Here is a 13,460-nt window from a genome sequence, read left to right on the forward strand (position 1 = left end):
ACTCTGTTTGTAGTTTGTTAGATATAAGTTTGTAAAAAGTCAATTTAAATGTTTTATCACTATTTTATTCAAATATAAAACTGTGCAACTCAGTTTAAATGTTTTATTACAATTCTTTTCAAAAATAAAACTAGCCTATCAAACAATAAACATTTCTTAACAAATTAAAACAAGATGTTTCGCTTAGGGCAATTGAGATGCATGTACTGCAGTAATTTGAACCCATTTAGTCACCTACCACAATAAAGCAGGGATAAACGGTGGTATCAGAATTGCAGCCAATTGTGTTTGCATTTGTGGAGTCTATGCATCTCTTAGCTCCAGCAGGTGTGGTGGTTTTGACCCCTGGTGTTTGTTTAAGTTTGTAATACCCGAGGGAAACAGACAAAAGTCCTCCCGGACAAAAGCCCTCCCGTCCAAAAATGACTAGGTGGACAAAAGCCCTCCCGTAAAAATGACAGGGCGGACAAAAACCCTCCCATGAAAATGACTGGGCGGACAAAAGCCCTCCCGTGAAATTAACAAGGTGGACAAAAACCCTCCCATACCAAAAATATTTATGACTGTTAAATACCTATTGATGTTTTTTCAATGCTCTCAACTTATTAAAATTGTAACATATATATTTGTTATTGTTTTCAAGTACATGTATGTGTATTGGCTGGACCAACCTTTCATTCTGAATATACCTTCCTGAAATGTAACTTTTTACACTATAATGCCATTAAAACAAAGTCACATTTCAAAGTAATTGACTAATTACAAGGCAAACTGTAAATGTCTTGGACTTTTAATAGGTTTTTTTAGTTTATTCAAACTTCTTTTCGTCATTTATTATTCAATTATTCTGTACTTCACATCTTTTCATATTTACGTGAATAAATATGCACTTACATATTTTAGTGCTTACTATTCAGATACCTGTCAGGAATGTGCTCAAGCTCATACAAACACGCTTATGCCAATGGAAAACAAAAATATTCATGGTTTGAATGTTAATATGTTGAGTGCATTGATATAAAATACAAACTATGTATATTTGCTGCCGGAGGGCTTTTGTCCGCCCTGTTATTTTCATGGGAGGGCTTTTGTCCGCCCAGTCATTTTTACGGGAGGGCTTTTGTCCGCCCTGTCATTTTCATGGGAGGGCTTGCTGGAGCTAAGAGATACTTAAACTCCAGTAATGCGAACCTATTGTTCGCCTTTTATGATCACACAGGGATAAACGGTGGCCGTAATTTTTATGCCTTGACACTCAAAGGCAACCCTTCAGCCAGAAGGGGATTGACACGAGTAAAATATATTTTTAGCATCAGTGACCCACTTAAAGTTGGAGGACCACCCAATGTACAGTCGAACTTACCATAGCGACTCACTGATTTAAACGACTTCCTGTCATATACGACCCTGTTTCAGACCGCCAACCTAAATCACTATGTACTCCCTGTTTGACGCGACTAATGACCTTGAATTTTGCATCCCCTAGTACATATACAGCTTTATTAAATCACTCTTTGTACATTTTTTAACAGTCAATATTGTAAGGAAAAAGATGTAATTTGCACTTTACACATTGAAGAACACAACAGCGCTCGAGGCATTATTGTATCAATCAAGTCGATGCATAGATCCCTGACCTGTCTAATTCTAATTATCAGATTAGTGGGTACAATAAGAATGCACATGTCAATGTTTGTGGTATTATCAATTGTTATTCAAATGAAAGGTCAGAGTAGGTATCTCTCAATTAGGGATTATTGTGCATTTTCACAGCTCCCTGACAATATCCTTGCAGGTTGCAAAAATAAATAATCAAAAGTTATATCAATATTCTAAGTTTAAATAAACTTCTAACAAAAAATATCCTGTTACTATTTATAGTTGAGTTGAAATTGTTAACAGTCTTAGGTTACTCTAGGTCAGGCATAAACTAGCTTGGAAATTTACCGATATTAAAGAAACTTTGAAGAAAAGTGACGAAAATTTCATCATCGAGATATCTGAGCTGCATAATTTTAACATGACATACCTTCCTTTGATGTTAGCAGTCGTAATTATTGCATATTGAGCTGAGGGAATTTTTTTCAGATTTTTCACTTTTATCAAATACTCTGAGCTACTTATGTGCAAAATAAAATAATGCTTGATTTTCATGAAATGAAAGATTAACTGACACAGTAATTTGATGATTTTTAAAAATGCTTTAATTAAATCAAAAACTTAAACTAGTATTTATTTCATGTTCCACACTGTCAGATTAACATATTCAAATATTTCATTGTTTTCATCATAAAGAATCATAAAATTTTTTCCAAGAAAACATCAACAACAATCGAGGTCATTTACAGATGAAGGACAATCTTAAATTTTTACAACATCTCAGTGTTGTAATATGCATCCCAATGTCCATTATAATTAATAACAAGGCAGTCTGAAAGACATCTAAATCACCTTATGCAGCGGACATGAATGTGTCATGCATATCATAAGCACATAGTTTCTTAATGGTGATTATTTGTTCCAAGTAATTAAAAATCTTTCATAAAGTTATGGAGAACATATAACCTTGACCTTGGGGGTAGCAACCTGGATGTAACTTGAGGGTAGCAACCTGGATGTTGTGCAGATTGTATTTTGGTGGGGATCATTTGGTGCAAGTAATTTTAAAACCTTTGAATTGTCAATATATTTGTTACAGAGCGGACATGAAAAATAGATGTTTTAACATTGGACATTTGAGTGTGACCCTGACCTTGACCAAGTTGTCTTAAAAACATTGAAGCGGTTAAAATGTTATGGAGCGGACACGAAATGTTGACTTTTTAACACTTAACCTTTTATTGTGACCTTGACCTTGGAGGTAGCAACCAATTATTGCACTCTGCACATCGTCTCATAATGGTGATCACTTGTGCCAAGTTTTTTCAAAACATTTTCAGTGGTTTTAGTTATAGAATGGACACGAAAGTGTAACCTACAGATGGACAGACAGACAGAGGGAGACATCCCCTGCTCGCTTTGTGGAAGAAGATTAACAAAGTTATGTCAATTTAAGCAAAACATAAAATTTAAAATAAAATGTTAAAGGTTATTTAAGGTCAAACTTGAATAATAAAACATTACAGTTTTGCAGTGTTGTTTTGTCCCAGTATAATCACCAGAGGGCTATTGAACCCAAAGCACTCACCCAAGGACAGACTGTTATTTGTGAACTAGAACTCTGTGAGTCAGATGTGTTGCCTTGTCAACAGTATAACTGTCAGTTAGGCATTTTTATGCCCCCACAAAGTGGGGAGCATGTAGCGTTGCACTTGTCCATACGTATGTCCGTCTGTCTGTCCCGAAATCTTGTGAACGCAACTCCTCTTAAACCGGATGGCAGATTTTGCTTAAACTTCCAGGGATGAACAACCTTAATGTGTAGATGGTAGTAAAGGAAGGAATTTTTGCTGCGACCAAATTTAACAGAATTATGGCCCTTTGTTGATTTTTTCACTATATACCATAATATATGTTGTCAGCGGGGGCATCCGTGTCCTTTGGACACAGTTCTAGTTTTCTTAAATATTGGTTATTTATAAACCCTGCTCTTGCAATGTACATGTACCTTGAACTTCAGTGGCATTTGAACCGACTGTAACAAAGTTACGTCAGGACTAATAAAACTCTTATATTATTATAAATAAAAATACCATGTTGTTTTACACTGACAGATCAAATGGAACACTCTCTGTGATGGATTCTTGTGCACTGCACTTCAGGTCAATGAAAAAAAAAGCTTGCATACCAAATTTGGAGTCAATCAAACTTACAGTGACTTCTGGACAAGCCTATTAAGTATTAAAGTTAAGAAAGGGCAATAACTAAAACATCATGAAGTATAGAGTACCGATTTTTGTGCACTGCACTTCTTCTAAATGAGATCTATTATCCTATGAAGTTTCAAGTCCATAGCTTTTATAGTTTGGGAGAAATGGACCGGACAAAAAACAAGAGCTGTCCGTAAGACAGCGCGCTCGACTTTTTTATTGCTTGCCAATAAAAAAAGTTTTTGCAGTAAAAGGCAATACAAGAATCTCTGTATTTTTAAAGTGAACTAGTTGTTTGATACCCTTGAATATTACAGCAATGTTTATATGACATAATTTATGGTAAAGTGAACAAGTGGATAGGAATGAATTTTTTTAGATTTTTTAAGTTTTTTAGTGCTTGCCTATAATACAAAACATTGACAGTTAAGGGCCATAATTCAAATAAAATCTTTGACAGAATTACCTTCTCCTGGACATGTTTGGGAATCATGATTGTAAACAAGTATTCCAACTTTCAAATTAATATCTCAAACAGTTCAGTCAAAAAGTGGACTGGTACTAAAAACTTAACCAAGATTCTAAGTCGATAAAAGGCCTTAATTTTTAAAACAAATCCTTGACAGAGTTACCTTCTCTTGCGTACAGATGGGGGTAATGATGTGAAATAGCATTAAAAGTTTCAAAGCAATATCTCAAAGGGTTAAGGCAATAAGTGGATTTTACCCATATTCAATGTATTTTCTAAGTCAAAAAGGGGCATAATTCTGTCAAAAACCTTGACAGAGTTATGTCCTCTTGTCTGTTGATGAAGGTCGTGATGGTAAACAAGTATGGTCAGTTTCAAAGCAATACCTCCAATGGTTTTGAAATAAAGTGAGGTGGTACAAAAAACTTAACCAAGCTCAATACACTTTCTAAGTCAAAAAAGGGCCATAATTCTGTCAAAAACCTTGACAGAGTTATGTACTCTTGTCTGTAGATGGAGGTTATGATGGTGAACAAGTATGGTAAGTTTCAAAGCCATACTTGTAATACTTCTGAAATAAAGTGGGGTGGTACGAAAAACTTAACCAAGGTGTGACGCCAACGCTAACGCCGACGCCGACGCCGGGGCGAGTAGGATAGCTCCCCTTTTCATAGAAAAGTCGAGCTAAAAAGTATGAAAATAACTCAAAAAAGAAATGCAGAGTAACAATTCTTTATATTGCACTTTGGGTCATTGAAAGAAGCATGCATACTAAGTTTGGAGTCAATCCAACCTATAGTGACTGAGTTATGCTCCGGACATGCCTAAGGGGATACCGAAATTAACAAAAGGCAATAACTCAAAAATCATGAAGTGCAGAGTAAAAGTTCTTGTGCACTGCACTTCTTCTCAATAAGATCCATTATCCTATGAAGTTTCTAGTCAATAGCTTTTAGGTGTAGGAGAATTGGCCCAGACAAAAAAACGTATGAAAATCAGCAATGGGCAATAACTCAAAAATAAGTGCAGAGTAGCGATTCTTGTGCACTGCACTGTTGGTCATTAAAAGAAGCATGCATACAGTTTGGAGTCAAACCAACCTTTAGTGACTGAGTTATGCTCTGGACAAGCCTAAGGGGACACAGCCGACAAAAGTAACCCCTATATGTCAACTTTTTCAAGGTGACACAAAAAACTGAGAATTGGCGAGTGTTTCATACAAAAATTTGAAGGATGTTGCTCACAAGACCAAAATTCATGCAAAAGATATTTTTTACCTCACCAGAACCAAAGGTTCAGGGTGAGCTATAAGCATCAAAGTGGGATGCTCTGGCGTCTGTCGTCCGCTGTCATGCTTCTTCTCTGAAACTACTGGGCAGATTTACCTCAAATTTGGTCTGTAGCATCCTTGTGACAGTCACACTTAAATTTATTCATGTCATTTCAATGAGCTCTTTTAGGGGTCAACCAAGCTAAAAAAAGAAAAAACCTTAAAACATCTATTTCTCCTTACAAGAGTATGATAGACAGAAAGAACTAATGCCCTCTCCTCTTGGAGCAAGCATAACAAAACATATAAAACACTTAACAAACTGAATAAAAAAAACATTGATTAAATCAGTCCCAGGACTCGCAGTAGGCATCATCTAAGCTGAACCTTGTTTTAACGGAGAGGATTGATATTTCATCTCCATTGCTGCCTGTCTGTAATGTTTCTTCATTGAAATCATGTTCATCATCATCATTACAGTCGTCATCTGAGTGATCATTGTTTGCTGTTACTATAACATGATTACAATCTGGCGACATTCTGTAGCCATGGCTCTGCAGAAATTTCCTGAAATTAAATAAAAATAACATTCAATAAACTTAATGCTTTATTTAAAATAAAAACACTGCAGCAAATTGATGATAAGGAATAAGTATTTGAAGTTTGAGGTAGATACCTTAAAAACTAAAAAAGTAAAGTGAAAAATAACATTTTTCAAGTAAAAAAATCTAAGTTTATGCGGAGATAATTATTGCAATATTGGTGCTAGAGTGATGAACCTTGCCACATAACATGTGGTTAATGATAAGGTACATTAATTTGAAGTATGAAGTTGATCCCTGAAGAATTGAATAAGTAACAGTAAAAAATAATATTTTTTAAGGAAAATTCTAAGTTCAAAGGGAGATAAATCTGAAAATATTGGTGCTAGAGTTATGAACCTTGTCACAAATGATGTGGTTGATGATAAGGAGCATATATTTGAAGTTTTAAGTTAATACCTTAAGAAATGACAAAGTTATAGTCAAGCTAAAAATGAACAAAGGGCAGTAACTCCAAAATTAGACAAGGCTGTGTTTAGGTTCTTTAGCATTGCAGTTCTATCCAATGAGATCTATCTACCTACAATGTTTCATGTTGATATCTCTTAATAGTTTTAGAGTTATGTCCAGGACAAAAGTCAAAAAGTAAAAATAAACAAAGGGCAATAACTTCAAAATAAGGCAAGGCATAGTTATGGTTCTTTAGCACTGCACTTCTACTTAATGAGACCTATCTTCCTACTAAGTTTCATGTTGATATCTCTTATAGTTTTAGAGTAATGTCCCGGACAAAGTTCAAAGTGACAAAATTAACAAAGGGCAGTAACTCACAAATTAGGCAAAACAGAGTTATGGTTCTTGTGCACTGCAAACCTACTCAATGAATCTATCTATCTGCAAAGTTTCATGTTGATAACTCTTACAGTTTTAGAGTTATGTCCCGGACAAAGTTCAAAGTGTAAAAATAAACAAAGGCAATAATTCAAAAATTAGGCAAAGCAGAGTTACGGTTCTTGTGCACTGCACACCTACTCAATGAGATCTATCTACCTACAAAGTTTCATGTTGATATCTCTTATAGTTTTAGAGTTATGTCCCTGGCAAAGGTCAAAGTGTAAAAATAAACAAAGGGCAATAATTCAAAAATTAGGCAAGGCAGAGTTACGGTTCTTGTACACTGCACACCTACTCAATGGGATCTATCTACCTACAAAGTTTCATGTTGATACCTCTTGTTGTTTTAAAGTTATGTCCCGGACAAAAAAGCGGATGGACGAACAGACAAAGCAGCGACTATATGCTCATCCTTCCGGGAGCATAAAAAGTACCGTATGTTTATTTTAAAATTCATTCACAAATATTTACAATAGGTTATTTTATAGAATTCTGTGACGATTGTTCTTTTTTGCCTTAATTTTTTATTACATTTAGTGGTGCTATACCTAGATTCCAGGAGTAGTTTTATCTTTAATAAATAAGAAAACAATACATATCTAAGAATTGATTATATTTAACAATTTATTCATAACTATTATTTTATATTACAGACATATTTTTGCTATTTGAACAGTTGGTCCTCAAAATCAATCGAACATTATGCAATTCGCACCAATATTTAAATGGACATATTCTCGGCGCAACGAAGATATTTTTCTTTACCTCTGTCTTTGTTTTGAATTTATTTTAAGTTTACCAATCATTTAAATTTTACTTGTTATCCAATTTATTTTGCTTCAACCAGACCTTTCAATCTTTGTAGCAACAGACAAAATATTTCAGAATTTCAGACATGGCATTACTTTGTGAATTTATGCATTTTTCACAAAAATATGCAACTTAAATATTAAACAATGAGCACATACCAAGAACATGGAGAAAAAATTGATTACTGCTTCGGATATTCAACTGTAATAGAGAATGATTTTCAAGATTACATGTGACTGTTCACATCATTTGGCCTTTGATGTGCAGCTTGTAAACATAGCCATATATGATGCGAAATATGACAAAGGACAATTATCTAAAGTAGATACCATTTATAGTGATTTAAAAAAATATGTAACTATTTCAATCGAAGTTCAACATGAAAATAATTATGGAAACCCAGACGCTAGACTTATAAATCTAATCACATAATGATGCAAGTGTTGATAATGAACAAATATTTGAAATTTTAAGTAAATCCAAAAGAAATAAAAAAGTTATAGAATAAATAAGGAAAAGCTTAAGGGGGGAGATAATTCTGGAAATATGGACGCAAGATTTATAAACCTTGTCATATAATTATGAAGATGGAGTTTAATGTAAATGAAGAAGTTAGAGTTAAAAAAAAAAAAAAAAAAAGGAGAAAAATTTTTAAGTTCAAGGGGGACATAATTCTGGAAATAGAAACTTCTCACACAGGATTTGGGTGATAAAAAGGAACATGTAGTTGAAGTTTGAAGTAGATACTTTAAGAAAATTCATGAAAATTCTAAGTTCAAGAGGGATAATTCTAATAGTTTTGGTGCTAGAGTTGTGAACCCTGTCACATAATGATATGGTTTAAAATAAGAAACATATATTTCAAGTTTGAAGTAAATACCTTTAGAAATAAACAAGTGCAACATTGTCGCAAAATACGCCTGTCACAAAAGCTTTTGACAGAGATGTGGGTATTATAGATATGCATATAGGACAGATGTTCTGGACAATTTTCGGAAAGTATCTGGATATTTTATCATCTCTAGTGAACTTGACCTTGCAAATATTAATCTAAATTACTTGTGTCATATTTGCAGTCATGATAGTTATCATTTGTGTTACAATCCATCAATAAATGATGACTAAATGGTCCCCGTATATAACTTCAGACTTCTCTATGTGACGTTGACTTTGGTAGCAGGGACCTGGATTATGTACGCAATAAGCCTCAAAATGGTGAACATTTGTGCCAAGTTACATCAAAATCTTCCGATGAATGTAGAAGTTCCGCTCTGAACAAACATTTTTCAATGAACTCTAAGTGTGACCTTAATCTTTAACCTAGAGACCTGGTTTATGCAAGCGACACTGCTTCTCTTAGTGGTGAACATTTTATGAAGTTTCATTAGAATAATAAAAGATATGCCATGGACAAAATTTCTACATTTTATCATCTTTAGTGACCTTGCATAAATTAACCTAAATTACATGTTTCACACTAGTAGTTATGATAATGACCATATGTGTTTTCAGTCATGACTAAATGGTTCATACACACATTTTCATATTTTTATTTGAACTTTGACCCCTATGTGAGACTTTGACCTTGGCCACAGGGACCTAAATTTTGCATGTGACACTCTGCCTCACAATGGTGAACATTTGTGCCAAGTAATATTGAAATCCCTTTATGCATGTAGAACTTATGCTCCGGACAAACGTTTTTCAATGACCTATGAGTGTGACCTTGACCTAGAAACCTGGTTCATGCACGCTACATGGCTTCTCATAGTGGTGGACATTTCTATGAAGTTTCATTTAAATTCCTCCATGCGTATAGGAGATATGCTCTGGACAAAAATCAGACGCCGCCCGCCTGCCAGGGGGCAAACTATAATATGACCCGTTTTTCAAACGGGCGTATAAAAAGTTATAGTGAAAAAAGATTTTACTACATAAAAACTTTAATATAAAATCTGGATGTGGTTGTCGGTTGCTGGGTGAGTAGGACAGCTCTCAATATACTACCTATAGTCAAGCTTAAAATGATGTGCATTATCTCCATACTGCCTTCTATCCATTGTTTCATAAAAATATTTCATGACTTAATGAGTTATCACAAATATTGTTATATTTGCCATATTTTAAGTCTATTGTTATATTTGCCATATTTTAAGTCTATTGTTATATTTGCCATATTTTAAGTCTATTGTTATATTTGCCATATTTTAAGTCTATTGTTATATTTGCCATATTTTAAGTCTATTGTTATATTTGCCATATTTTAAGTCTATTGGTATATTTGCCATATTTTAAGTCTATTGTTATATTTGCCATATTTTAAGTCTATTCTTATATTTGCCATATTTTAAGTCTATTCTTATATTTGCCATATTTTAAGTCTATTTTGCTGAAAAAGTAAAGCGTTGCCCTTCCTGGCGGTGGCTCATGTTCAAGTCTGAATTAAATCCTTGAAAAAATAAAGAAGTTAAAGAAAAAATATGAAGATCGTTCTGAAATTAAATGACAAGAGTTATGAACCTTTCATATTATTACATGGGAGTTGATATGAAATTTAAAAGTTTAAAGTAAATCCTTTGAAAAACAAGACAAATCAGTGATCATATGTCGCCTGATGATAGCCAATTGCATGTTGCAGCTGCTCATGGTGTAGTAGGAGACATACAAATTATAAATGAACAAGTTGAGCTAAAAACTGCCTAAAATTCTGCCCCACTCTTTTTATAAATTGAACATAACCGATAACTGAGAGGTTTATATATAATTATAAATATAAAACTGAAAAAAAACCTGAACATTCACCATTTACTCTCTGTCATTTTAATTTACAATCAAGTTGATGTTTTGTTGTTTTTTTATTAAATAAATATAAAGTAAATCTACCTCTGAGAATCGCTTAAGATTCATTAAGACATAATGTGAGAAAGCCAAACCTTTGACTCAGTACATCCAATAAAAATCTCAAAACGAAAGTTGTCTATTTTCTCAAAAGTTTTAGTGAAAGCAAAACTGGAAAAAAATCTCAATCGAGTTAAGAAAAATACCATATCTAAGCAGAGATTTAACATCAAGTTTTATAAGTGAAAGTGGGGCATGGACTGAGTTTAAATTACTGTATAATAATTTCACAGGATATTTTGCCAATATTTTAGTAAATGCTAAAATTAAGCACATTTGCTGCCTACTAGCATTTATTTCTTGTCTGGGAATATTAAATCTGAGCTTACTTGAATTTTAAAATTGTACAAGTTTATTTTAACATGATCAATTACCTAAGCTCATCTGGCTGAAGTGCACTACGAACTTTCCTTGTCATCAAAAAGGTGACTGGTACCAAACGCTCATTTATATTCAACTTTAAGTCACTACTAAAACAGTTCTGACAAATTTCATATCCAGTCAAATCCTTCTGCAAGCTTCCTGTACTATCAGGTTTAAAACTATTATAACAATTCCCACAAATTTTAGAACAAGTCAAGTCTTCCTGCTGGTTGCTAGCATTATCCGGTTTAAAACCAATTTGTTTGAATATTGTTGGCTTCCCAAAATGATCTGAGCAATTATTTAAGTTTAAGTATTCTTCGGTGCACATATTTTGGTACTGTCTTAACTGATAATTTATTTCCATCGTAACCATGTCATCCCTAGACATTTTGTTTTCAGTGAAGGGATAGTCTGATTCTGTTATCTGCAAAAATAAAACACAAAGCATAATTAATATCACATGTCAATGGGCTACATAATCTAAATGGAAGGATTCATGTTTAATTCAATCTTAAAAATGTTATTAGTAAACTAACAGAAGGTAAAAGGAAATATAGATATATGTGAAGTTGTATTGAATTCTAAATAGTGGTTTTCATTATGTTCAGGACAAGAAAATGCCACGTAAAAGTAACAAAGGGCAATAACTCTACAATTACTTAGATAGAGTTATGTTTCTTGTGCACTGCACTTCCTCTTATTGTGATTGACCATTGTATGAAGTTGTTTTGAAGTCCAACCAGAACTTTTTAAGTTATGCTCCAGACAAGGAAAAGTATCAAAGGGCAATAACTCTGTAATTGGTCAAGATGGAGTTATGGTTCTTGTGCACTGCCCTTCTCTCGATTTGTTTTTGTATGAAGTTGTATTGAATTCCAAACATTAGTCTTCAAGTTATGCTCCGGACAAGAAAAATGCAACTGACCGCTGGACTGACCGACCAACCGACCTGGTGACTCCAATGACTGACCGACCAAACGTCCACCAGGTGACTCTTATATACCCCCAAACTTTGTTTCGAGTGTATAAAAATAATCAAGTATGAATTTGCAGCATGAAAAGCACGGCCATCCAAAAATTAGCCAAGAAAAGAAATCAAAAGTTGCATGAAAAATTGAACAATGCAAAAGTTAGAAAAGTAAAAAACATAGTTAAATATTTTTATTTACACTTGAACATTTTAGCTCACCTGAGCTTAAGGTATTAGGACCCTAATGGGCACTATCATGAACTAAAAAATTGACATCATAGGTCAGATGTATACCTTAAAGTACACCTGTATGCAAAATTTAAACAAAGTTTACCGTACGGAAATCAAGTTATGGCCACTTTTCTGAACTCAAGCTACGATGTTATGAGGGCCCTTTTTTAGAAATGAGGAACCTTTAAATAATCTGCAATAACATTCTAATGAAAACTGTTTTCCCATTAATTTTTGGTAAGAAACAAATAGTTCCATTCAGCTAACAATCCACATAAGCAAAATTATGGTTTCTACTTAAAATTTATGAAATCTGTATAAAAATGTTACCATACCCCACCCATTTTTACCACGTGTCTGACCATTTTTTCTACTTAGGGAGCCTAATTAAAAAAATTCTTAAAATTTACTCAAATGAGTGCCTGTTTTCAAAGTTTCCCTAAATTTTTAGAAAAGTATATTGGTTGATCTTGTAAAATATGAAATACTTTTACCGTCTAGTTTTGATTATATTACACTTTGAAAATATCAGGTACCATATTTATTACTAGATTTAGCATAATTTAGCCAATAAATACCTATATAAATTAAAAAATCCAAATTAAACACTTTTTTCTTTCCAAATTGGACATGAGAGATACATAAATAATGTTAAAAGAAAAAAAGAAAGAAAAAAAAAAGTTGACCCTTCTGGGGATTGAACCCATGGCCCTCATTTTCAAAGTAGTTAACAGTAGTTCTAGCCTATTTGAATACTCTTCAAAGCGGAGGTATTGCATTAGGGTGCTAATACCTTAAATGCAGTGGCTAAAAAATCAAGCAAAATTCAAACATTTCAACCTAAAGGTGTACCTTCAACCTCTTAGTGTGACCTTCACCTTTCAGGTGGTGATATAGACCTTAGCCACGACACATTGTCTGGATGTGGTAGACACAGGTGCCAAGTTATTTAACAAGAACTGTCGGAGGACAGTATTGGCTCGACTATTCAAAAATTTGTCACAAGAGTGTTTATTGAGTATAATAATGCTAGTTACCTATGAATACATAAAATTGACCGAAAAGGTACAAAGGCTTGTTATCAAGTAAATCACTGCTTTATTATTAATAATGCATAAAAATGTCCCAAAAACACACAAACTCTTCAGTAGTTATGGAGATAACAGCTTACAAGCAAAACTTTTCCATGAATTTCTAAGTT

General features: G+C 33.6%; 1 protein-coding gene across 3 annotated transcripts in view; it reads right to left on the minus strand.

Moving 5' to 3' along the window:
* Nucleotides 1-89: 89 nt before the first annotated feature.
* The window catches only part of LOC132728314 (small RNA 2'-O-methyltransferase-like), a 50,178-nt gene continuing 36,807 nt past the window's right edge, over nt 90-13,460 (minus strand). For all 3 annotated transcript variants that reach the window (XM_060713956.1, XM_060713955.1, XM_060713957.1), the window contains exons 6-7: nt 11,067-11,482; nt 90-6,115 (exon numbers count right to left, since the gene is read on the minus strand). In XM_060713956.1, coding sequence (XP_060569939.1) covers nt 5,896-6,115; nt 11,067-11,482 — 636 coding nt within the window. In that variant the 3' untranslated portion in view covers nt 90-5,895. The remainder of the gene's footprint in view (nt 6,116-11,066; nt 11,483-13,460) is intronic.

This window comes from Ruditapes philippinarum, unplaced genomic scaffold, assembly GCF_026571515.1.
Source record: "Ruditapes philippinarum isolate M1 unplaced genomic scaffold, ASM2657151v2 ctg583_1_1_1_1, whole genome shotgun sequence".
NCBI lineage: Eukaryota > Metazoa > Mollusca > Bivalvia > Venerida > Veneridae > Ruditapes > Ruditapes philippinarum.